The sequence below is a fragment of the Lithobates pipiens genome, unplaced genomic scaffold, assembly GCF_037356315.1.
Source record: "Lithobates pipiens isolate NorthernLeopardFrog02 unplaced genomic scaffold, aLitPip1_a1.2 Scaffold_24, whole genome shotgun sequence".
In the NCBI taxonomy this organism is placed as follows: domain Eukaryota; kingdom Metazoa; phylum Chordata; class Amphibia; order Anura; family Ranidae; genus Lithobates; species Lithobates pipiens.
Genome location: NW_027507786.1, coordinates 12,044,810 through 12,071,273, shown reverse-complemented (window position 1 = coordinate 12,071,273; position 26,464 = coordinate 12,044,810). Strand labels below are relative to the sequence as shown.

The 26,464-nt window shown below is 50.1% G+C and overlaps 1 protein-coding gene across 1 annotated transcript in view; it reads right to left on the bottom strand.

Annotated features, from left to right (window-relative positions):
- The window catches only part of PRMT3 (protein arginine methyltransferase 3), a 142,474-nt gene that overhangs the window by 12,687 nt on the left and 103,323 nt on the right, over positions 1 to 26,464 (bottom strand). The window contains exons 9-11 of the mRNA XM_077453436.1: positions 23,801 to 23,825; positions 20,664 to 20,714; positions 20,398 to 20,485 (exon numbers count right to left, since the gene is read on the bottom strand). Of these exons, the coding sequence (XP_077309562.1) occupies positions 20,398 to 20,485; positions 20,664 to 20,714; positions 23,801 to 23,825 (164 nt within the window). The remainder of the gene's footprint in view (positions 1 to 20,397; positions 20,486 to 20,663; positions 20,715 to 23,800; positions 23,826 to 26,464) is intronic.

Sequence of the window (26,464 nt, the reverse complement as noted above, 5' to 3'; positions counted from 1 at the left end):
GAACATGATGTATTTACATAAAACCCCGAACACGATGTATTTACATAAAACCCCCAAACACGATTTACATAAAACCCCCGAACATTATTGTATTTACGTAAAACCCCCGAACATGGTGTATTTATATAAAAAAAAACAAACACGATGTATTTACATAAAACCCCCGAACGTGATGTATTTACATAAAACCCCCGAACATTATTGTATTTACATAAACCCCCGAACATGATGTATTTACATAAAACCCCCGAACATTATTGTATTTATATAAAACCCCCGAACATGATGTATTTACATAAAACCCCCGAACATTATTGTATTTATATAAAACCCCCGAACATGATGTATTTACATAAAACCCCCGAACATGATGTATTTACATAAAACCCCGAACATTATTGTATTTACATAAAACCCCCGAACATGGTGTATTTACATAAAACCCCCTAACACGATGTATTTACATAAAACCCCCGAACGTGATGTATTTACATAAAACCCCGAACATGATGTATTTACATAAAATCCCAAACACGATGTATTTACATAAAACCCCCCGAATGTGATGTATTTACATAAAACCCCCGAACATGGTGTATTTATATAAAACCCCCTAACACGATGTATTTACATAAAACCCCCGAACATGGTGTATTTACGTAAAACCCCCGAACATGGTGTATTTATATAAAACCCACGAACATGATGTATTTATATAAAACCCCCTAACACGATGTATTTACATAAAACCCCCGAACATGATGTATTTATATAAAACCCCCTAACACGATGTATTTACTTAAAACCCCCGAACATGGTGTATTTACATAAAACCCCCGAACATGGTGTATTTACGTAAAACCCCCGAACATGATGTATTTATATAAAACCCCCTAACACGATGTATTTACATAAAACCCCCGAACATGGTGTATTTACGTAAAACCCCCGAACATGATGTATTTATATAAAACCCCCTAACACAATGTATTTACATAAAACCCCCGAACATGGTGTATTTATATAAAACCCCCTAACACGATGTATTTACATAAAACCCCCGAACATGGTGTATTTACATAAAACCCCCTAACACGATGTATTTACATAAAACCCCCGAACATGGTGTATTTACGTAAAACCCCCGAACATGGTGTATTTATATAAAACCCCCGAACGTGATGTATTTACATAAAACCCCGAACATGATGTATTTACATAAAATCCCAAACACGATGTATTTACATAAAACCCCCCGAATGTGATGTATTTACATAAAACCCCCGAACATGGTGTATTTATATAAAACCCCCTATCACGATGTATTTACATAAAACCCCCTAACACGATGTATTTACATAAAACCCCCGAACATGGTGTATTTACGTAAAACCCCCGAACATGGTGTATTTATATAAAACCCCCGAACATGATGTATTTACATAAAACCCCCGAACATGGTGTATTTACGTAAAACCCCCGAACATGGTGTATTTACGTAAAACCCCCGAACATGATGTATTTACATAAAACCCCCGAACATGATGTATTTACATAAAACCCCCGAACACAGTGTATTTTCTGAAAGCAAACACTCCAGAGAATAAAATAGCGGTAGGTCCAATTTTTTATGTCACGCAATACTAGCCCAGCAGTTTATGAAACTCAAAATTTTAGTAAAAAATTGTTGTTCATTTGTTTACTCGCGCCCAACTCTTGGTGACCCCATGTACCATAGTGTGCCAGGCTTTTCTGTCCTCCTCTACCTCCCGGAGCTTGCTTCATTTCATCTTCATTGTTTTGATGATGCTATTTATCCATTTTCTATTCTGTCGTCCTCTTCTCCTTTTTTCCTTCCATGTTTCCCAACATCGGGGTCTTTTCCAATGAGTCCTCTCTTCGCATTGGGTGGCCAAAGTATTCGAGTTTCAGCTTCTGGATCTGTCCTTCCAGTGAATATTCAGGGTTGATTTCCTTCAGGATTGACTGGTTTGATCTTCTTGCCCTCCAATGGACTTTTAAGAGTCTTCTCCATCGCCATAGTTCAAAAGCATCAATTCTTCAGTGTTCAACCTTCCTTATGGTCCAACTTTCAAAGCCATAGGTTACTACTGGAAATACTATAGCTTTGACTATACGGCTATTTGTCGGTAGGGTGATGTTTTTGCTTTATTTTAATGTTGTCTAGGTTTGCCATTGCTTTCCTCCCAAGAAGCAAGCGTCTCTTAATTTTATGGCTACACCCTCTGCCATGATCTCGGAGCCTAGGAAGATAAAATCTATCACCGTTCCCATTTCTTCTCCTTATATTTCCCAAGGAGTGATGGAACCGGTTGTCATGATCTTCGTCTTCTTAATGTTCAATTTCAGGCCCGCTTTTGCGCTCCCCCTCATTCACCTTCATGAACTCCTTCAGTTCCGCGTTATAGCTGAATGACGGCTACAGCGCGGATCTTCTTTGCCGGGAGGAAGTCTATTGACGTCCTCCCCTTAGCAGGCTCGCCACGCCACCCTGAAGGGGACGCGCATCAACGAGACTCGGGCGATCACAGATCCGATCCTGGCCCCTTACCCCGTGATTAGGTGTCAGCCAATGACAGCTGATCACGTGATGTAAAGAGAGGATTGGTAATCGTCTTTTTTTCTTCTCACGCTGACAGCGCGAGGAGAAAAAAAAGCCGATCACCGGCTTCTGTTTGCCGGGACATCGGTCCCGAAGAGGAAGAGCCTCATGTGCCCACCAGTACCACCTGCCAGTGCCACGAATCGGTGCCCACAGTACACAAGTGGCAGCAATCAGTGCCCACAATTGCCACCTATCAATGCCCACCAGTGGTGCCAATCAGAGCCTCATCAGTGCCACCTAGCAGTGCTGCCTATCAGTGTCACCTACCAGCGCCTATCCATGCCAATCATTGCCACCCATCAGCGCCAGCTATCAGTGGCCTTCAGTTCCACCCATCAATGCCTTTCAGTGCTGCTTATCAGTGCCACCCGTCATTGCCACCTATCAATGCCCTTCAGTGCTGCTTATCAGTGCCACCCATCAGTGCCACCTCTCAGTGCCCACCAATGCCACCTATCAGTCAGTGCCCACCAGTACCGCCTATTAGTGCCCACCAGTACCGCCTTATCAGTGCCTATCAATGTAGCCTATGGGTGCCCATCAGTGCGGCCTCATCAGCGTACATCAATGAAGGCGAAAAAATACCTGTTTGCCAAACTTATTAACAAAATATAAAACGGTTTTGTATTTATTTTTAAAAAATGTGGTCTTTATTTATTTTTTAACAAAAAATAAAAAACCCAAAATATGATCAAATACCACCAAAAGAAAGCTCTATGTGTGGAAAAAAATGATAAAAATGATTCATTTGGGTACAGCGTTGCAAGACCGCGCAATTGTCATTCGAAGAGCGACAGCGCTGAAAGCTGAAAATTGGTCTGGGCAGGAGGGGGGGGGGGGGGGGGGTTTAGGTGCCCGGGAAGCAAGTGGTTAAGAGACTCTTTAGATCTTCACTTTCTGCCATTAGCGTGGTATCGTCTGCATATCTCAGGTTGTTGATATTTCTCCCGGCGATCTTAATTCTGGCTTGTGGTTAGTCAATCCTGCCATTTTGCATGAAGGCCCTTCTCCCCCGATCACTCAGTTTGGCCGGTGGCTGGAGATTCCAAACTTCTTCCAATTATGGATGATGGAGGTCGCTGTACTCATTGGGACCTTCAATGCTGCAGAAGTGTTTCTGTACCCTTCCCCCGCTCTGTGTCTCCATACAATCCTGTCTCGGAGGTCTACAGACAATCCCTTGGACTTCATTGCTTGGATTGTGCTCTGACATGCACTGTTACCTGTGGGGACCTTCTATAGACAGGTGTGCGCCTCTCCAAATCCTGTCCAATCAGCTGAGGTTACCCCAGGTGGGCTCCAATCAAGTTGTAGAAACATCTCAAGGATGATCAGTGGAAACAGGAGGCACCTGAGACTCAATTCTGAGTGTCATAGCAAAGGCTGTGATACTTACGTACATGGGATTTTTTATTTGTAATAAATTTGCAAAGAATTCAAACAAACGTCTTTCACGTTGTCATTATGGGGGGGTGTTTGTAAAATTTGGAGGAAAATAATGAATTTAACCACTTGCCGCCCGCCCTATAGCAAATAGACGGCTGCAAAGTGGTTTCATAATCCTGACCGGACGTCATATGACGTGATCAGGATTATGAGCCGCTGCGCGCCCCCGGGGGCGCGCATCGCGGCGATCGTTGTTGCGGGGTGTCAGTCTGACACCCGGCAACTACGATCTCGGTAAAGAGTCTCCGACGGAGACTCTTTACCACGTGATCAGCCGTGTCCAATCACGGCTGATCAGTGTAAATAGGAAAAGCCGGTGATCGGCTTTTTCTCACTCGCGTCTGTCAGACGCGAGTAGAGGAGAGCCGATCGGCTGCTCCTCTGACAGGGGGGTCTGTGCTGATCGATTATCAGCACAGCCCCCCCGAGGATGCCCACACTGGACCACCAGGGACGCCACCAGAGATGCCAAGGACAAGGTATGCCACCCTAGACCACCAGGGATTCCAGTCAGTGCCACAATGGATGTCAATCAGTGCCCATAATGGATGCCAATCAGTGCCCACAATGGACATCACTGATTGGCATGCATTATTGATTGGCACTGATTGGCATCCATTAGTACAATATATTATAATACAATGCCGCCTATCAGTTCCCATCTGTGCCGCCTATCAGTGCCTACCCATGCCCACTTGTGCCGCCTACCCATGCCCACCTGTGCCGCCTACCCATGCCCACCTGTGCCGCCTACCCATGCCCACCTGTGCCACCTATCCATGCCCATCCATGCCAATCCGTGCCAATTTGTGCCACCTATCAGTGCCCGTGTCGCCTATCAGTGCCACCCATCAGTGCCGCCTATCAGTGCCACATATCGGTGTCCATCAATGCCACCTCAGTGCCACTTCATTGGTGCCACCTCATCGGTGCCCATCAGTGCCGCCTTATCATTGCCCATCAGTGTAACCCCATCAGTGCCCATCAGTGAAGGAGAAAACTTACTTATTTGCAAAGTTTTGAAACTGAAACAAAAAAAAACATTTTTTTTTTCAAAATTTTCGGTATTTTTTTATTTGTTTAGCAAAAAATAAAAACCGTAGAGGTGATCAAATACCACCAAAAGAAAGCTCTATTTGTGGGAAAAAAATGATAAAAATTTCATTTGGGTACAGTGTAGCACGACCGCGCAATTGTCATTCAAAGTGCGACAGCGCTGAAAGCTCAAAATTGGTCTGGGCAGGAAGGTGTTTAAGTGCCCGGTATTGAAGTGGTTAATCTAATTTGGAATAAAGCTGTAACATAACAAAACGTGGAAAAAGTGAAGCGCTGTGAATACTTTGCAGATGCTCTGTAAATACCAGGAAGCGTTACATTGACACAAATCGATCGGACTGCAACATTGTAACTTTGCAGCAAATCGCAAGAAAAGAGGCCGCAGCAGAGGCTGATCTGTGTCCGATCATACAAAGGTTACACAGTCACATTTCCCTGTGTTTGGAGTCCCTTACATATATTTATTATTGAGTAACAATGTCCCTTTAACAGTTTTTTTTTTTTCCAAAACCTAAAATAAACCGCGACGTACAGCGGCTAAGTCTTTGCTCCGGGGCGATAAATTCTGCCGCGACCTACAACGAAGGTTTGCCAAGTCGCCTGAACTCCGGGGCCAGCAATCTAGCCAGCGTGGTGCTCCTCTGAAAGATCCTCAGCATATTGAGGACACGACCGCACAGATTTCACAGCAGATGCCGGCGCCTTTGCGCTGCGCGTGCGGCTCACCCCGATCCGTTATGCTTGTCAGCAAACGGCAGCCTGGGAATTTACCCCCATAAAGTCGCCGCTGACGAGCGACGGGCGTCCAAACCAAACCTATTCTTGGTGGATAAACCATAAAAAGAGATTTGCCTTCCTTTGAAAGTCATTGAAGTCAATGTAATTAGCCGAAAGCTGGAGGGGGAAAAAAGGGAAAGGGATTTAGGTGGAGCCTACGGGAGGCTCAGGGGGTAGTAGTGATGTACCCCCCCCCCCCCCCCCCAAATGTATCCAAAGAGGAGGCAGGAGAATTACCGGGCTGGATGAAACTAAAGCCCCGAGCAGAGGAGCTTTGCTTCGATACAGCGCCTTGAAAAAGTATTCATACCCCTTGAAATGTTCCACATTTTGTCAGGTTACAACCAAAAAAACATAAATGTATTTTATTGGGATTTTATGCGATAGACCAACACAAAGTGGCACATAATTGTGAAGTGGAAGGAAAATGATAAATGGTTTTCAATTTTTTTTTTTACAAATATGTGAAAAGTGTGGGGGATGGGGCATTTGTATGGCGCCCCCCGGAGTCAATACTTTGTAGAACCCCCTTTTCTCTGCAATTACAGCTGCAAGTCTTTTTGGGGTGTCTCTACCAGCTTTACACATCTAGAGGACATTTCTGCCCATTCTTCTTCTTTGTAAAATATCTCAAGCTCTGTCAGATTGGATGGAGAGCGTCTGTGAACAGAAATTTTCAAGTCTTGCCACAGATTCTCAATGGGATTTAGGTCTGGACTGTGACTGGGCCATTCTAACACATGAATATGCTTTGATCTAAACCATTCCATTGTAGCTCTGGCTGGATGTTTCGGGTCGTTGTCCTGCTGGAAGGGGAACCTCCGCCCCGGTCTCAAGTCTTTTGCAGACTCTTAGCCCCCGTACACACGGGTCGGAGATTCCGACAACCAAATCCATCGGATTTTGTCCGAAACTGTTGCATACACACGGTCGGACAAAGTTGTCGGAAAATCCGACGTGATGACGTTATTTCGTTACGACGGGACTACGTTCACGCTAGTAGCCAATAGCTTTGGTGTAGGAATTTGATCTGAGCATGCGTGGCACTTTGTCCGATCGGAATTCTCTACACATTATCGGAGTATGTCTGATCGAAGCATTTTGTCTGAAAATTTTACCAACAAGTTGGAAAACTTGGTCCGTCGGATACTCCGATAGAAACAGTCTGATGTAGACCACACACACAGTCGGAATATCCGACAAAACGGTCCGATCGGACACATTCTGTTGGAGTCTCCGACCGTGTGTACAAGGGCTAAAAGGTTTTCTTCTAAGATTGTCCTGTATTTGTCTCCATTCATCTTCTCATCAACTCTGACCAGCTTCCCTTTCCCTGCTGAAGAAAACCATCCCCACCACATGAGGCTGCCACCACCATGTTTCACGGTGGGGATGGTGTGTTCAGGGGGATGGGCAGTGTTAGTTTTCCCCACACATAGCGTTTTTCTTTTAGGCCAAAAAGTTGAATTTTGGTCTCATCTGACCAGAGCACCTTCTTCCACATGTTTGCTGCCCCCTCCTCCACATGGCTTCTCACAAACTGCAAACAGGACTTCTTATGACTTTCTTTCACCAATGTCTTTCTTCTTGTCACTCTTCCATAAAGGGCAGATTTGTGGAGAGACGACTAATAGTTGTCCTGTGGACAGATTCTCCCCCCTGAGCTGTGGATCTCTGCAGCTCCTCCAGAGTCACCATGGACCTCTTGGCTCTTCTCTGATGAATGCTCTCCTTGCCCGGGCCGGTCAGTTTAGGTGGGCGGCCATGTCTTGGTAGGTTTGCAGTTGTGCCATACTCTTTCCATTTTCAGATGATGGATTGAACAGAGCTCCGTGAGATGTTCAAAGCTTGGGAGATTTTTTTATAACCTAACCCTGCTTTATACTTCTCCACAACTTTATCCCTGACCTGTCTGCTGTGTTCCTTGGCCTTTATGATGCCGTTTGTTCACTAAGGTTCACCAACAAACCTCTGAGGGCTTCACAGAACAGCTGTATTTATACTGAGAGTAAATGACACACAGGTGGACTCTATTTACTAATTAGGTGACTTCTGAAGGCAATTGGTTCCACCAGATTTTAGTGATGGGTATCAGAGTAAAGGGGGCTGAATACAAAGGCCCCCCCCCCCCCTACAATTTTCACATATTTATATAATTTATAATTTTCCTTCCACTTCACAATTATGTGCCACTTTGTGTTGGTCTATCACATAAAATCCCAATGAAGTACATTTACGTTTTTGGTTGTAACATGACAAAATGTGGGAAATTTCAAGGGGTATGAATACTTTTTCAAGGCACAGTAGTTACTTTGAGGCCTGACCTTTGACTGAAGTGTACATTTAAACAGATCTATTCACATTTTAAATCTGCTGGTCTTCATTCCATAAGAAGATTGTGTTTGGTAGGAGAAAACTTCACAGCCCTCTGCTTCAAGTTTTATATGAAACAAATGCCTGGCATCCCTTTACATGTGCATGCTCCTCCCTGCTGGCCACTGGATAATGTTGACCTTAGATGTGTAATCTGCTGATCAGTTACTTGATTCCTATTGCTATTGTCTATTCCTTGTAAGGGTGTAACTGAGCTACTACTGGGAGGGGGAGCAGGGTGAACTGAACTGCTGAGTCTCTACTGGGTGGTCGAAGTTGCTGAAAGGGTGAAACAACCTACTAGGCTGGAAGATGGGAGCAGGCAAAGCTAAGCTGCTAAGTCAATCCTGGAAGGGGTTGTGAAGCTACTGAGACACTGCTGGGAGGGGTGAGAACAGGGATCAGGCTGCTGAGAGGAGGAAGATGGGTGAGCTGAGCTGAGCAAAGATGCTGTGGAGTTGCTGCTGGGTGGTGGGGAGTTGAGCTGCCACTGCTGCGAGAGTTGGCCAGGGAAAGCCAAACTGCTGGGAAGTAGAATGACCTGAGCTGCTAAATCTTTGCTCAGAGGAGAGAGCTGAGCTGCTGCGTCTCTGCTGGAAGGGAGAAGCTGATCCTCTGTTGGGAGGGGGGAGTGAGATGCTGGGTCTCTGCTGGGAGGGGGGAGCTGAGTATCTGCTAGGAGAAAGAAGCTGTGCTACTGAGTCTTCAAATCTCTACTTGGCGAGGGGGGCTGAGCTGCTGAGTCTCTGCTGGGAAGGGGAGAGCTAGGCTGCCGAGTCTCTGCTGGGAAGGGGAGAGCTAGGCTGCCGAGTCTCTGCTGGAAAGGGGAGAGCTAGGCTGCCGAGTCTCCGCTGGAAAGGGGAGAGCTAGGCTGCCGAGTCTCCGCTGGAAAGGGGAGAGCTAGGCTGCCGAGTCTCCGCTGGAAGGGGAGAGCTAGGCTGCCGAGTCTCCGCTGGAAGGGGAGAGCTAGGCTGCCGAGTCTCCGCTGGGAGGGGGAGTTGAGCTGCCGAGTCTCCGCTGGGAGGGGGAGTTGAGCTGCCGAGTCTCCGCTGGGAGGGGGAGTTGAGCTGCCGAGTCTCCGCTGGGAGGGGGAGTTGAGCTGCCGAGTCTCCGCTGGGAGGGGGAGTTGAGCTGCCGAGTCTCCGCTGGGAGGGGGAGTTGAGCTGCCGAGTCTCCGCTGGGAGGGGGAGTTGAGCTGCCGAGTCTCCGCTGGGAGGGGGAGTTGAGCTGCCGAGTCTCCGCTGGGAGGGGGAGTTGAGCTGCCGAGTCTCCGCTGGGAGGGGGAGTTGAGCTGCCGAGTCTCCGCTGGGAGGGGGAGTTGAGCTGCCGAGTCTCCGCTGGGAGGGGGAGTTGAGCTGCCGAGTCTCCGCTGGGAGGGGGAGTTGAGCTGCCGAGTCTCCGCTGGGAGGGGGAGTTGAGCTGCCGAGTCTCCGCTGGGAGGGGGAGTTGAGCTGCCGAGTCTCCGCTGGGAGGGGGAGTTGAGCTGCCGAGTCTCCGCTGGGAGGGGGAGTTGAGCTGCCGAGTCTCCGCTGGGAGGGGGAGTTGAGCTGCCGAGTCTCCGCTGGGAGGGGGAGTTGAGCTGCCGAGTCTCCGCTGGGAGGGGGAGTTGAGCTGCCGAGTCTCCGCTGGGAGGGGGAGTTGAGCTGCCGAGTCTCCGCTGGGAGGGGGAGTTGAGCTGCCGAGTCTCCGCTGGGAGGGGGAGTTGAGCTGCCGAGTCTCCGCTGGGAGGGGGAGTTGAGCTGCCGAGTCTCCGCTGGGAGGGGGAGTTGAGCTGCCGAGTCTCCGCTGGGAGGGGGAGTTGAGCTGCCGAGTCTCCGCTGGGAGGGGGAGTTGAGCTGCCGAGTCTCAGCTGGGAGGGGGAGTTGAGCTGCCGAGTCTCAGCTGGGAGGGGGAGTTGAGCTGCCGAGTCTCAGCTGGGAGGGGGAGTTGAGCTGCCGAGTCTCAGCTGGGAGGGGGAGTTGAGCTGCCGAGTCTCTGCTGGGAGGGGGAGTTGAGCTGCCGAGTCTCTGCTGGGAGGGGGAGTTGAGCTGCCGACTCTCAGCTGGGAGGGGGAGTTGAGCTGCCGACTCTCAGCTGGGAGGGGGAGTTGAGCTGCCGACTCTCAGCTGGGAGGGGGAGTTGAACTGCCGAGTCTCAGCTGGGAGGGGGAGTTGAGCTGCCGAGTCTCAGCTGGGAGGGGGAGTTGAGCTGCCGAGTCTCAGCTGGGAGGGGGAGTTGAGCTGCCGAGTCTCTGCTGGGAGGGGGAGTTGAGCTGCCGAGTCTCAGCTGGGAGGGGGAGTTGAACTGCCGAGTCTCAGCTGGGAGGGGGAGTTGAGCTGCCGAGTCTCTGCTGGGAGGGAGAGTTTGAGCTGCCGAGTCTCAGCTGAGAGGGGCAGTTGAGCTGCCGAGTCTCAGCTGAGAGGGGCAGTTGAGCTGCCGAGTCTCAGCTGAGAGGGGCAGTTGAGCTGCCGAGTCTCAGCTGAGAGGGGCAGTTGAGCTGCCGAGTCTCAGCTGAGAGGGGCAGTTGAGCTGCCGAGTCTCAGCTGAGAGGGGCAGTTGAGCTGCCGAGTCTCAGCTGAGAGGGGCAGTTGAGCTGCCGAGTCTCAGCTGAGAGGGGCAGTTGAGCTGCCGAGTCTCAGCTGAGAGGGGCAGTTGAGCTGCCGAGTCTCAGCTGAGAGGGGCAGTTGAGCTGCCGAGTCTCAGCTGGGAGGGGCAGTTGAGCTGCCGAGTCTCAGCTGGGAGGGGAGTTGAGTTGCTGAGTCTTTGCTGGGAGGGGGAGCTGAGCTGATGACTTTTGCAAAGAATGGGATGGGGGTGAACTGCTGAGCCTCTGCTTGGTGGGAAGAACTGGGCTGCTGAGTCTCTGCTGGGAGGGGGAGCTGAGCTGCTGAGTTTCTGCTGTAGGGGGAAAGCTGGGATGCTGAGTCTCAGTTGGCAGGGTGGAACTAAGCTTCTGGATCTCTGTCGGCAGAGGGAAGCTCAGCTGCCGAGTCTCTGCTGGACAGGGGGAGCTGCTAAATCTCAGCTTGGAGAGAGAAGCTGAGAAGCCGAGTCTTTCCTGGGAATTGGGGTGGGGATGAGCAGCTGAGTCTCTGCTGTGAAGGGGAAGTGAGTTACTGAGTCTGCTGGGAGGGGGAGCTGAGCTGCTGACTTTCTGCTGGAAGGGGGGAGCTGGGCTGCCGATTCTCTGTTGGGAGGAGGGGTGGGGGGCTGAGCTTCCGAATCTCTATTGGCAGAGGGGAGCTAAGCTGCTAAATCTCTGCTAGACAGAGAGAGCTGCTGAGTCTCTGCTTGGAGAGGGAAGCTGAGGTGCCAAATCTTTGCAAAGAATGGGGTGGAGGGTGAGCTGCTGCATCTTGGCTGGGAGGGGGGATCTGAGCTGCTGGGAGGGGGAAGCTAGGCAGCCAAGTCTCTGCTAGAAGGGAAGAGAAGGGAAGAGATGAGCTGCTGAGTCTCTGCTGGGAGGGGAAGTTGAGCTGCCAAGATTCTGCTGGGAGGGGGAGCTGAGTTGCCGATTTTCTGCTGTAGGGGGGAGCTGAGCTGCTGTGTTTCTCCTGTAGGGGGAAAGCTGGGCTGCTGAATCTCTGCTGGGAGGGGGGAACTAAGCTTCTGAATCTCTGCTGGCAGAGGGGAGCTGATCTGCTGAGTCTTTGTTGGACAGGGGGAGCTGCTGAGTCTCGGCTTGGAAAGGGAAGCTGAGATGCTGAGTCTTTGCTTGGAATTGCTTGGAATGGAGGTGGGGGGGGTGAGCAGCTGAGTCTTTGCTGGGAATTGGGGTGTGGAGGGGGGGAGAGATGCCGAGTCTCTGTTGGGAGGGGGGAGAGATGCCGAGTCTCTGTTGGGAGGGGGGAGAGATGCCGAGTCTCTGTTGGGAGGGGGGAGAGATGCCGAGTCTCTGTTGGGAGGGGGGAGAGATGCCGAGTCTCTGTTGGGAGGGGGGAGAGATGCCGAGTCTCTGTTGGGAGGGGGGAGAGGATGCCGAGTCTCTGTTGGGAGGGGGGAGAGATGCCGAGTCTCTGTTGGGAGGGGGGAGAGATGCCGAGTCTCTGTTGGGAGGGGGGAGAGATGCCGAGTCTCTGTTGGGACGGGGGAGAGATGCCGAGTCTCTGTTGGGACGGGGGAGAGATGCCGAGTCTCTGTTGGGACGGGGGAGAGATGCCGAGTCTCTGTTGGGACGGGGAGAGATGCCGAGTCTCTGTTGGGACGGGGGAGAGATGCCGAGTCTCTGTTGAGACGGGGGAGAGATGCCGAGTCTCTGTTGGGACGGGGGAGAGATGCCGAGTCTCTGTTGGGACGGGGGAGAGATGCTGAGTCTCTGTTGGGAGGGGGGGGGGAGAGATGCTGAGTCTCTGTTGGGAGGGGGGGGGGGGAAGAGATGCTGAGTCTCTGTTGGGAGGGGGGGGAAGAGATGCTGAGTCTCTGTTGGGAGGGGGGGGAAGAGATGCTGAGTCTCTGTTGGGAGGGGGGGGAAGAGATGCTGAGTCTCTGTTGGGAGGGGGCGGGAGAGATGCTGAGTCTCTGTTGGGAGGGGGCGGGAGAGATGCGGAGTCTCTGTTGGGAGGGGGCGGGAGAGATGCGGAGTCTCTGTTGGGAGGGGCCGGGAGAGATGCTGAGCCTCTGTTGGGACGGGGGAGAGATGCTGAGCCTCTTTTGGGACGGGGGAGAGATGCCGAGCCTCTTTTGGGACGGGGGAGAGATGCCGAGTCTCTGTTGGGACGGGGGAGAGATGCCGAGTCTCTGTTGGGAGGGGGGGGGAAGAGATGCTGAGTCTCTGTTGGGAGGGGGGGGGGGGGAAGAGATGCGGAGTCTCTGTTGGGAGGGGGGGGAAGAGATGCTGAGTCTCTGTTGGGAGGGGGGGAAGAGATGCTGAGTCTCTGTTGGGAGGGGGGGAAGAGATGCTGAGTCTCTGTTGGGAGGGGGCGGGAGACATGCTGAGTCTCTGTTGGGACGGGGCGGGAGACATGCTGAGTCTCTGTTGGGACGGGGGAGGGAGATGCTGAGTCTCTGTTGGGACGGGGGGGGGAGATGCTGAGTCTCTGTTGGGACGGGGGGGGAGATGCTGAGTCTCTGTTGGGATGTGGGGGGGGGAGATGCTGAGTCTCTGTTGGGACGGGGGGGGGAGATGCTGAGTCTCTGTTGGGACGGGGGGGGGAGATGCTGAGTCTCTGTTGGGACGGGGGGGGGGAGATGCTGAGTCTCTGTTGGGACGGGGGGGGGAGATGCTGAGTCTCTGTTGGGACGGGGGGGAGATGCTGAGTCTCTGTTGGGACGGGGGGGGAGATGCTGAGTCTCTGTTGGGACGGGGCGGGGGAGATGCTGAGTCTCTGTTGGGAGGGGGCGGGAGAGATGCTGAGTCTCTGTTGGGAGGGGGCGGGAGAGATGCGGAGTCTCTGTTGGGAGGGGCCGGGAGAGATGCTGAGCCTCTGTTGGGACGGGGGAGAGATGATGAGCCTCTTTTGGGACGGGGGAGGGATGCCGAGTCTCTGTTGGGAGGGGGGGGGGGGGAAGAGATGCCGAGTCTCTGTTGGGAGGGGGGGGGGGGGAAGAGATGCTGAGTCTCTGTTGGGAGGGAGGGGGAAGAGATGCTGAGTCTCTGTTGGGAGGGAGGGGGAAGAGATGCTGAGTCTCTGTTGGGAGGGGGGGGGAAGAGATGCTGAGTCTCTGTTGGGAGGGGGGGGGAAGAGATGCTGAGTCTCTGTTGGGAGGGGGGGAAGAGATGCTGAGTCTCTGTTGGGAGGGGGGAAGAGATGCTGAGTCTCTGTTGGGACGGGGGGGAGATGCTGAGTCTCTGTTGGGACGGGGGGGGGGGGGGAGATGCTGAGTCTCTGTTGGGACGGGGGGGGGGAGATGCTGAGTCTCTGTTGGGACGGGGGGGGGAGATGCTGAGTCTCTGTTGGGACGGGGGGGGAGATGCTGAGTCTCTGTTGGGACGGGGGGGGGGGAGATGCTGAGTCTCTGTTGGGAGGGGGGGGAAATGCTGAGTCTCTGTTGGGACGGGGGGGGAGATGCTAAGTCTCTGTTGGGACGGGGGAGAGATGCTGCGTCTCTGCTGGGAGGGGGGAACTAAGCTTCTGAATCTCTGCTGGCAGAGGGGAGCTGATCTGCTGAGTCTTTGTTGGACAGGGGGAGCTGCTGAGTCTCGGCTTGGAAAGGGAAGCTGAGATGCCGAGTCTGAAGAGGGAAGCTGAGATGCTGAGTCTTCGCTTGGAATGGAGGTGGGGGGGGGATGAGCAGCTGAGTCTCTGCTCGGAGGGAGGAGCTGAGATTCTGAGTCTTTGCTGGGAATTGGGGTGTGGAGGGGGGAGAGATGCTGAGTCTCTGTTGGGAAGGGGAGAGATGCTGAGTCTCTGTTGGGAAGGGGAGAGATGCTGAGTCTCTGTTGGGAGGGGGGGAGAGATGCTGAGTCTCTGTTGGGAGGGGGGGAGAGATGCTGAGTCTCTGTTGGGAGGAGGGGGGAGAGATGCTGAGTCTCTGTTGGGAGGGGGGGGAAGAGATGCTGAGTCTCTGTTGGGAGGGGGGGAGAGATGCCGAGTCTCTGTTGGGAGGGGGGGGAGATGCCGAGTCTCTGTTGGGAGGGGGGGGAGATGCCGAGTCTCTGTTGGGAGGGGGGGGGAGAGATGCCGAGTCTCTGTTGGGAGGGGGGGAGAGATGCCGAGTCTCTGTTGGGAGGGGGGGAGAGATGCCGAGTCTCTGTTGGGAGGGGGGGAGAGATGCCGAGTCTCTGTTGGGAGGGGGGGAGAGATGCCGAGTCTCTGTTGGGAGGGGGGGAGAGATGCCGAGTCTCTGTTGGGAGGGGGGGAGAGATGCCGAGTCTCTGTTGGGAGGGGGGAGAGATGCCGAGTCTCTGTTGGGACGGGGGGAGAGATGCCGAGCCTCTGTTGGGACGGGGGAGAGATGCCGAGCCTCTGTTGGGACGGGGGAGAGATGCCGAGCCTCTGTTGGGACGGGGGAGAGATGCCGAGCCTCTGTTGGGACGGGGGAGAGATGCCGAGCCTCTGATGGGACGGGGGAGAGATGCCGAGCCTCTGTTGGGACGGGGGAGAGATGCCGAGCCTCTGTTGGGACGGGGGAGAGATGCCGAGCCTCTGTTGGGACGGGGGAGAGATGCCGAGCCTCTGATGGGACGGGGGAGAGATGCCGAGCCTCTGTTGGGACGGGGGAGAGATGCCGAGCCTCTGTTGGGACGGGGGAGAGATGCCGAGCCTCTGTTGGGACGGGGGAGAGATGCCGAGCCTCTGTTGGGACGGGGGAGAGATGCCGAGCCACTGTTGGGACGGGGGAGAGATGCCGAGCCTCTGTTGGGACGGGGGAGAGATGCCGAGCCTCTGTTGGGACGGGGGAGAGATGCCGAGTCTCTGTTGGGACGGGGGAGAGATGCCGAGTCTCTGTTGGGACGGGGGAGAGATGCCGAGTCTCTGTTGGGACGGGGGAGAGATGCCGAGTCTCTGTTGGGACGGGGGAGAGATGCCGAGTCTCTGTTGGGACGGGGGAGAGATGCCGAGTCTCTGTTGGGACGGGGGAGAGATGCCGAGTCTCTGTTGGGACGGGGGAGAGATGCCGAGTCTCTGTTGGGAGGGGGGGAGAGATGCCGAGTCTCTGTTGGGAGGGGGGGAGAGATGCTGAGTCTCTGTTGGGAGGGGGGGGAGAGATGTTGAGTCTCTGTTGGAAGGGGGGAGCGGAGCTGCTGAGTCAATGCTGGGACATTTAAAATGACGGTTAAAGCCGGTATGAGAATTCAGTAATTGGGGTACATCTGAAAGTGGCTTTATTAAATTGCAGGGTCTAAACAATTCTTATTACAGGGTCACATTATAAGAAGGCTCAAAGCTTTTTTTTTTTGTCATAATGCAGTTTTTCTTTTCAGTAGCTAAACTGCAAATTCAGACAGATCTAGAGCTAGTGCCGGGGCTCGCTGGGGACCTTGCGGGGACCTTGCGGGGACCTTGGCTTTGCTCTCAGACAGATCGAGACCTTGATGTGCTCCAAACTTTATCTTCGATCTCTTCACTCCTAAATTTCTCCATATGTGTGACAAAGACGAGTGCTCCTGTTTTGGGGTTTTCTAAGGATATGCGGCAGGAGGAAGCCGGGCGCGGACTGACAGGCTGCGATGATAAAACCGATCGGCCGGAAGAATATTTGTTAAGGAGACGGGTGAGGGAGAACAGACGAGGAGCCGATATGATCTCCAGGAATGATGGAGAGAGAAGGACGGCCTGTACCAGGCACTGCAATGCGGAGGCAGCCAGTGGGACGAGGACAATATGCTTCCTCCCCCCGCTGGCGGCAGACGATCGCTGCTCGCTGGGTGTGACAGACAGTGCGGTATTTAACGCAGAGCCCCCCATAGCACAACGTACAGGATGAGCATGTCAGAGACGCGGCCAGATTGATGAGACAGGCGCGCCGGTTTGTGTTCCTGACGCGGAGATGGCAGGTAGACATGGAGATTGCTGCTGTGCAGGAGAGGAGATGTGTCATTAAAGGGGAATATAGGAAGCGCCAGGAGGCGGGGGGGGGGATAAAGAGGCATGAGGTTCCATTAAAAAAAAAAAAAAAAAAAGCAAGGGTAGAGGAGCTACAAATTTTAAGGGGAACTCTAGAAAAACCTTTCAAACAACAGAAATGGTCAGATTTCGAAGTACAATAATCGAAAATTTACCCCTGGTGAGATTAGTCCATCAGGGGTCATTGGGGAAAATGCCTCTTACATCTGTGGTGGTAAGTGCCGCCTTTACAGGTGTTGCCAGAAGGACATCCTTGCAGTCATGCCGCTTTCTCTGCCAGGTTGCATTGGACCTGGAAGTATGCAGGCACCATCGGATGGGAGGTCAGTTAGCCACAGCTTGAGGGGCCCCTAGCCAGCCCTTGAGGAACCCTAGAGTTTCACAGAACCCTGGTTGCGAATGGCTGATCTATAGAGTACGTACATCACATCCAAAGAATGCCTTTGCAATAAACTTGTATTTCAACATATTTCAGCAACATTCTGGAGATGCACACCAAATCAACTTTACTGTTCAGTACAAGCACAGACACCCTCTTATGTGTTTCGCCCCCTACTGGGGCTTAACATCTACAACATAGAAGCACAATAGTACAATACACCATCCAAATAACAGGCCACACACCAAAGACATTCCACGTCAGCGAAGGCTTATTGCAATGACAGCACATCGCTCACTCCCACCGAAAATTCTCCCCACGATTAAGCCCTGCTGTGGGTGAAACATGTTGGAGGCATGGCTTTGGGTAGGCATGAGCGGAGTTCTGTCATTCTAATAAACCTTGCCTGGCATTGAACGTTTTCGGTATGCTGTCTGTTGTTTGGATGTTGTATCGTACTACATTGCTTTTATATACTGTATATGTTAAGCCCCATAAAGGACGAAATGCGTTAAACAGAGGTTCCTATGTGACGTTTCTGTGTTTACGCTTAACGGTAAAGTTGATTTAATATTTTTGATCCTTTATATAGTTTCAAACAGCAGAAATGGTCAGATTTCTAAATGCAATAATGGAAAATCTTTAGAGGAAGCCCACCACAGCCAAAGAGGTCTGGAGCTGCACATCATTGCTAAAGGGTAAAATTTACTTTATTGTTCAGCACAAGACCAGGAACTCCACATAGGTTCCCCCCTTTGCCTCTACTGGGGCTTAACATACAGCGTAGAAGCACAATAGTATAATACACCATCCAAATAACAGGCCACACACCAAAGACGGTCAACCCCAGCCGAGGTTTATTGCAATGACAGCACATCGCTCACTCCAGCCCATCATATAAAGCACTTGCCATCCGGGCCATTTCTGACACTTCGATCCTACATGTAAAAATCTACCTTTTTCTTGCTAAAAAATGGCTGCTGGTGGCATCACTCCCGGCACTGCAATGGGATCGGAGAGCCGAAGTGATCCCCTGGCTAATTAGCCACTCAGAATTTTTCTGCAAAAAAACAGAATCACCAGGTGAAGAGATCGATGCCGGGATGATGCCTGTAGGTGCACCCATCATCCCGGTATACCACTGAAACCCAAGGATGTTCATCCACGTACCTTGGGCGTGAAGTGGTTAAAGCTTCTGAGTGATTCTAGTGATTGGGTATACAGTATCTGACAAAAGTGAGTACACCCCTCACATCTTTTCTCCTATCTTTTCATGTGACAACACTGAAGAAATGACACTTGTCTACAATGTAAAGTAGTGAGTGTACAGCTTGTATAACAGTGTAAATTTCCTGTCCCCTCAAAATAACTCAACAAACAGCCATTAATGTCTAAACCGCTGGCATTAAAAGTGAGTACACCCCTAAGTTAAAATGTCCAAATTGGGCCCAATTAGCCATTTTCCCTCCCCCGGTGTCATGTGACTTATTCATGTTACAAGGTCTCGGGTGTGAATGGGGAGCAGGGTGTATTAAATTTGGTGTTATCGCTCTCACGCTCTCATACTGGTCACTGGAAGTTCAACATGGCACCTCATGGCAAAGAACTTTCTGAGGATCTAAAGAAAAGAATTGTTGCTCTACATAAAGATGGCCTAGGCTATAAGAAGATTGCCAAGACCCTTAAACTGATCTGCAGCACGGTGGCCAAGACCATACAGCGGTTTAACAGGACAGGTTCCACTCAGAACAGGCCTCGCCATGGTCGACCAAAGAAGTTGAGGTCACGTGCTCAGCGTCATATCCAGAGGTTGTCTTTGGGAAATAGACGTATGAGTGCTGCCAGCATTGCTGCAGAGGTTGAAGGGGTGGGGGGTCAGCCTGTCAGTGCTCAGACCATACGCCGCACACTGCATCAAATTGGTCTGCATGGCTGTCGTCCCAGAAGGAAACTTATTCTAAAGATGATGCACAAGAAAGCCCGCAAACAGTTTGCTGAAGACAAGCAGACTAAGGAGATGGATTACTGGAACCATGTCCTGTGGTCTGATGAGACCAAGATAAACGTATTTGGGTCAGATGGTGACAAGCGTGTGTGGGGGCAACCAGGTGAGGAGGACAAAGACAAGTGTGTCTTGTCTACAGTCAAGCATGGTGGTGGGAGTGTCATGGTCTGGGGCTGCATGAGTGCTGCCGGCACTGGGGGGGCTACAGATCATTGAGGGAACCATGAATGCCAACATGTACTGTGACATACTGAAGCAGAGCATGATCCCCTCCCTTCAGAGACTGGACCACAGGGCAGTATTCCAACATGATAACCACCCCAAATACACCTCTAAGACACCACTGCCTTGCTAAAGAAGCTGAGGGTAAAGGTGATGGACTGGCCAAGCATGTCTCCAGACCTAAACCCTATTGAGCATCTGTGGGACATCCTCAAACGGAAGGTGGAGGAGCGCAAGGTCTCCAACATCCACCAGCTCTGTGATGTCATCATGGGGGAGGGGAAGAGGACTCCAGTGGTAACTTGTGAAGCTCAGGTGAACTTCATACCCAAGAGGGTTAAGGCAGTGCTGGAAAATAATGGTGGCCACAGAAAATATTGACACTTTGGGCCAAATTTGGACATTTTCACTTAGGGGTGTACTCACTTTTGTTGCCAGCGGTTTAGACATTAATGGCTGTGTGTGGAGTTATTTTGAGGGGACATCAAATTTACAAGCTGTACACTCACTACTTTACATTGTAGACATGTGTCATTTCTTCAGTGTCGTCACATGAAAAGATAGAAGAAAATATTTACAAGAATGTGAGGGTGTACTCACTTTTGTGAGATACTGCACATATCCTTTACAGTCAGGTGATCTACACCTGACCCTGCACTCTGTAAAGGTGAGCTAACTCCAGATACTCCCCCCCCTGTACCCTGGTCTACCACTGGAGTTGTCAAGCTCTCAGCACCCCCATAGCCGCTCCGGCGTTCCAGGAATTAAAAATCCCTGCTCCCCTCTCTGTCGCAGGGCTTCTGAGATGGACAAGATTGGCTGTGACCAATCAGAATTGATCAGGTCCATCCAAAATAGCTGCACGGAGAAAAGAGAGGATTTTAAATCCCCAGAACTTTGGAGCGGCCATGGGGGTGCTGACAGCTCAGCAACCCTGGAGGCAGACCTGGATACATGGGAGGGCGTCCGATGTTCGCTCACCCTTACATTTTTTTATGTAAAGTTAAAACACCGCCCATAATTTTACCTGCTTTGATGCCGATCGGTTTCTCCAGAAGGAAAACCGTTTGCTTCCAGTGAGTTTTGGTGCACGTCGGCCCGGTGGAAAAGGCGACCTGCGGAGACAGAGCGGTATTTGTAATATCATGGTACATTACTTTATTACACGATGACATACACGCACATTAATGCTTACAACAGGGAAAGAGCAGCTCAATCCCACATAGCCTGGGGCACCGAATTAAGCGCAGCCTTTGCCGTAATTAATTTGGACCGGCGTCTGAATGTACTTACTGGCGTATGACAATCCTTCTCGAAGAACACGTCAAAATAGCCGGCCAGGGCCTACGAGACACATGAAGGGTAATCAGTCAATGCAGTTACTGCAGACGACAGCAGAACAATGTATGGAATAACATCATCGATATACACACATTAATATATTCTATTATTGAAGAGACGCTATAAAATCACAGCAGGCTCAGAGAAAACTGCAACCATTAGGAAAAAATGACTATTTATGGAGTACTCATTGACGGTCAGGCACTCATGGGGGAGCTTTAACGACGAGGAGCTCTGTGTGGCCACTCCTACTGCAGAGCGTTCCTTATTCTATTTAATGGAAGGTCTGTGGTCCAACGGGCATGGCGGATCGGTGGGAATAGGCAGACACAAAGATTTAGAGCAGTGGTCTCCAAACTACGGCCCTTTGGCTTGCTCCTATCTGGCCCTTAGGGCATTGTTCCAGCCACTGATATGAGGCACTATTCCTCCCACTGACACCTTGATGGGGCACTACTCCTCCCACGGATACCAAGGATGGGGCACTATTCCTTCACTGACACCAATGATGGAGCACTATTCCTCCCACCAACACCAATAATTGGGCACTACTCCTCCCACGGATACCAACGATAGGGCACTATTCCTCCCACAGACATCAATGATGGGTCACTATTGCTCCCACAGACACCAATGATAGGGGACTATTCCTCCCACAGAGAATGATGGGGGACTATTGCTCGCACTGACATGAATGATGGGGCACTATTCCTCCCTCTGACACCAATGATGAGGCACTATTCCTTCTATTGAAACCAATGATAGTGCACTATTCCTCTCACTGACATCAATGATGGGTCACTATTGCTCCCACTGACACCAATGATGGGGCACTATTCCTCCCACAGATACCAATGATAGGGGACTATTTCTCCCATAGACACCAATAATAGGGGACTATTCCTCCCACAGACAATGATGGGGCACTATTACTCCCACTGACATCAATGATGGGGCACTATTGCTCCCAGACACCAATGATGGGGCACTATTCCTCCCACTGACATCAATGATGGGGCACTATTCCTCCCACTGACATCAATGATGGGGCACTATTGTTCCCACACCAATGAATGAATGAATGAATGAATGAATGAGTGACTTGTATAGCGCTACCTATGCGAACTGAATCGCCTCAGGGCGCTTTCTTGCCACCAGTGTCCATCTGCATCTTTTTACACGGTCCTTTAACCTGTAGGGTCCCGACACACTTACAACACATACAACATTGAAATACACATACTATGGCCAATTTTTTGGACAGGGTCTAATTAACCTACCAGCATGTCTTTGGAGTGTGGGAGGAAACCGGAGTACCTGGAGGAAACCCACGCAGGCACAGGGAGAACATGCAAACTCCAGGCAGATAGTGTCGTGGTCGGGATTTGAACCAGCAACCCTATTGCTGCTAGGTGAAAGTGCTAACCACTACACCACTGTGCTGCCTATGATGGGGCACTATTCCTCCCACTGACATGAATGATGGGGCACTATTCCTTCTATTGAAACAATGATGGTGCACTATTCCTCCCACTGACATCACCAATGGAGCGTTATTCCTTCCACTATCAGCAATGATGGGGCACTATTCCTCCTCCTCCTGCTGACCACAGGTGCTATATCTTTTTTTTTATACTCCACTGACCACCAAACCCGAGACATCTTCTACTCTCGCTTGCCACAGTCTGGTGTGATGGGGGGACCTCTGATGTGATGGGGGGACTTCTGATGTGATGGAAGGGGGGCCTCTGATTAGATGGGGGCACCTCTGATGTGAAAAGGGAAGTGGGAATCTCTGCTGTGATGGAGGGACTTCTGATGTTATGGGAGGACCTCTGATGTGAAGGGGGCCTCTGTTTGATGGAGGGCCTCTGATTTGATGGGGAGGGCCTCTGATTTAGATGGGGAGGGCCTCTGATTTAGATGAGGAGAGCCTCTGATTTAGATGGGGAGGGCCTCTGATTTAGATGGGGAGGGCCTCTGATTTAGATGACGAGGGGGGACCTTCGATGTGATGGAGAAACTTTTGGTTTGATGGGGACCTCTGATGTGATGGGGGGGGGGGGCTTCCGATGTGACGTTAATTTCATCAAGGCAGTTATGAGCATTGTCCCAGTCTCAGTTCTCCCATTGATAAGCAACTTTTATGTTTTTTAAATTTTAGACGGGGGTGCCTTGAGTGCCGTGGCTGAAAAACGGTTGAGAAAAGCCGTCCTACATGGCCACCAAGTCAGCTGTAGCGTCCCTCTAACCCACTCCACCAACTCCATCCCCTCCACCAGTGACCCCTAGCCCCCCCCCCCCCGTCTAGAGAGCCTTCTAGCATTCCAGTACATATTTGTCCAGTCCATACTTTCCTTGCCCGAGTATATCATTTATTCTTCACTGTTGGGCCATGAAAGGTTTCGGAGAATGTACCGGGGCCTGGCCTTGAAGAGGTTGAGAACTACCCCTGTAGAGTATAAAACTTCCTCCTCTCTAATTTGAGTTGGTTTTATCTGTAAAACGTTTCCACTCTAAAATTTCTCTAACAGTTGTTGTTCAATGCGTTTCGTAATAGTGCTAAAATTACCTTAACAATGCGCCACAATAGGTACATTTCACAAATAAACCGGTAAACTCATTAAAGGTTTGTTATTTGTTCAGCATTGCGAGGGAACAGTGCGCACCGCTCTGGAGGTTAAACAAAATGCTTGAAAAGGAAAAAAAAAAAAAAAAAAAGGCTCTGACTCTGCAGAACGGCGCGGCATCGCTCTCTCTGCCAAGTAATTATGGCGGGATGTAGAGCTTCTCCTTGGCAGGGACGAAAGAAAGGAAGATCTGAAGAAAAAGATTTAATGTCGCCGCGTTCCAAAGCCATTGTCTCTGCATGTGGCTTCGCAGGCTATTTAAAAAAAAAAAAAAGAATAAAAAAAAAAAAAAAAAAGGTGATGACAAGAGGCTACGTGATCGAACGAGCGTGCGGGGAAGAGGAGAGATGGTGTTTTTATCCCTCGGTGCAAAATTCTCTCGCCCGCTTCTCCATTACCGAAGTCCTGGCAGTTGTAAAATCATTGACTCGTTAAAGGCGTTGGGCTGGAACTAATTACCTTGACTCTGGAAATTTGTATGCATCTACAAAAAAAAAAAAAAAAAAAAGGAGGAAAGAAAAAAAATCCTGATAGAACAAAAAAATAAAATAAAAATCAGCGTGTTCCAAAAATGAGAACGTTCAATAAACTAAACACATAAACCCGAACAGCAGCCAATGCCGAGTCACCAAGCTGTACTAACGCAGTGACTGGGTTTAATATTTATTCTGCTGCTACATAAACTAGGGTTTTATTTTTTTCTTATTAATTTTTTCCTTAAATGGGACTAGAATTTTATTTTACACTCCCCATGTGATCAGATCAAGATTATGCAGTAAAAGAAATTTTATTTATTTATTGCCATATATACATTAAAAAAAAGGTGTACAGCAGAATTTGGAATAAAAAAAAATTAAAAAAGTTGAATTTCTTGCCATATAGAAATAAAAAATTTAAAAAATTAAAAAAAAAAGCGGCACCACAGAATTTGGAATAAAAATTAAAAAAAGTTGAATTTCTTGCCATATAGAAATAAAAAATTTTAAATTTTTTTTTTAAAAAAGCGGCACCACAGAATTTGGAATAAAAATAAAAAAAGTTGAATTTCTTGCCATATATGCATAAAGAAAAAAGAAAAAAAAAAAGCTTTTCTAGAGAAAAAAAAAATTTCCCTTCTTGGTGATCTATGTACATTGCAAGGATTTAAACTTTGTTGCAGATTTCAACCTTTTGCTATTCTTAAGAAATAGCTGTTTGTTTCTCTGTGTCCATGTCCAAAGTGAATGTTAATGGGAATGATTCCATTGCTGACGTTGACTTGCTGAAATTCAAACCGAGAATAAGATTGGGGAGGAAAAGGGATTTAGGTTACTTAGAACATGGCGTGGTTGTTGGTGCCACACGGGCTGGTCTGAGTATTTCTGGGATGTTCACACACAACCTTCTCTCGGGTTTACAGAGAATGGTGAGAAAAAAAGAGAAATATCCAGTGAGCGGCAGTTGTGTGGAGGAAAATGCCTTGTTGAGGTCAGAGGAGAATGGGCAGGCTGATTCCAGATGATAGAAAGTCAACAGTAACTCAAATAACCACTCGTTACATCCGAAGTATGCAGAATACCACCTCGAAAACACACAACACATCCAACCTTGAAGCAGATGGGCTAACAACAGCAAAAGACCAAACCGGGTGCCACTCAGAATGGGAAACTGAGGCTACAATTGGCACAGGATGACCAGAATTTTACAATAGAAGATTGAAAAAACGTTGCCTGGTCTGATGAGTCTGGATTTCAGTTGCAACATTCAGATGGTGGGGTCAGAATTTGGTGCATCGATCCATCCTGCCTTGTATCACCGGTTCAGGCTGGTGGTGGGGGTGTAATGGTGTGGGGGATGGGGTATCACCGGTTCAGGCTGGTGAAGGGGGGTGTAATGGTGTGGGGGATATTTTCTTGGCACACTTTGGGCCCCTTAGTACCAACTGATCATGGTTTATACACCACGGTCTACCTGAGTATTGTTGCTGACCATGTCCATCCCTTTATGACTACAGTGTCCCCATCTTCTGATGGCTCCTTCCAGCAGGATAATGCCCCATGTCACAAAGCTCCAATCATCTCACCACTGGACAATGAGGTCCCTGTCCTCCAATGGCCTCCCACACTCACCACATCTCATCCAATGGCCTCCACACTCACCACATCTCATCCAATAGAGGGCCTTTGGGATGTGGTGGACGGGCAGATTGCATCATGGATGTGCAGCCGACAAATCTGCAGCAACTGTGTGATGCTATCATGTCACTATGGAGCAAAATCTCTGAGGAACGTTTCCAACACCTTGTTGAACCTATTCCACAATGAGTGAAGGCCAAAGGGGGTCCAACCCGCTACTAGCAAGGGGGGATGGATATTAGATTTCCGCGTCCCGATTCTGTAGCAATCAGAAGAATCTGAACCTACCAAACAGATGTGAGAAAAAGTCTACTGGCCAATTGACATTATTTTGGCCATTGCTCTACTGATCAGAGGGTTGGCCGGGTATCCGATATGTACGTAGATATCGATGGCCGCAGGCACCTTGTAAAATGTACAAATTGTTTGGCTGAACATTTTCCGGGTGGTCACATGCTTTTTAAAAACATCCAACCTCCTTCTACTGCCTGGGGCAAGCTTATGAACAGTTTACAGCAGGATCCTGGCCCTGCCGACCCCCCCCCCCCCCCCAATCCAAAGACGGACAAAGAAATGAGCTATTTTCAAAGCGAAGGGACGTAATTCCGCAGTTAGTAATGGAATACGCTGTGCTCAGCTATGCTTGACTTACTAAATTGATTTCCAGTCATCCCGTGGTGCCTTTTCTTATAGACATAAAAAACACGTCAAGGTCTATCAATATTGAGTGTCATATGGAAGCCCCTCGTGCCTCTTATTTATATCTCCGGAGCAATTTTCACAAAGATGAAAAAAAAAAAAAAAAAAACCATACTGAGGGCCGCAAAGGATTCTGGGCCGACATAGCTGAATAGCGATGTGGTGGTGGAATATGGAGGGTCGGTGGTGGGCAGAGCTCGAGTGGGGGCTGAGAACAGAAACGAACTCTGGCCAAAAGACTAACTGCTTGCTCATGGACTGTCTTCCAAGTTGCACCAAACCGCTCCACTGTCTGGTGCCATTTTGACCA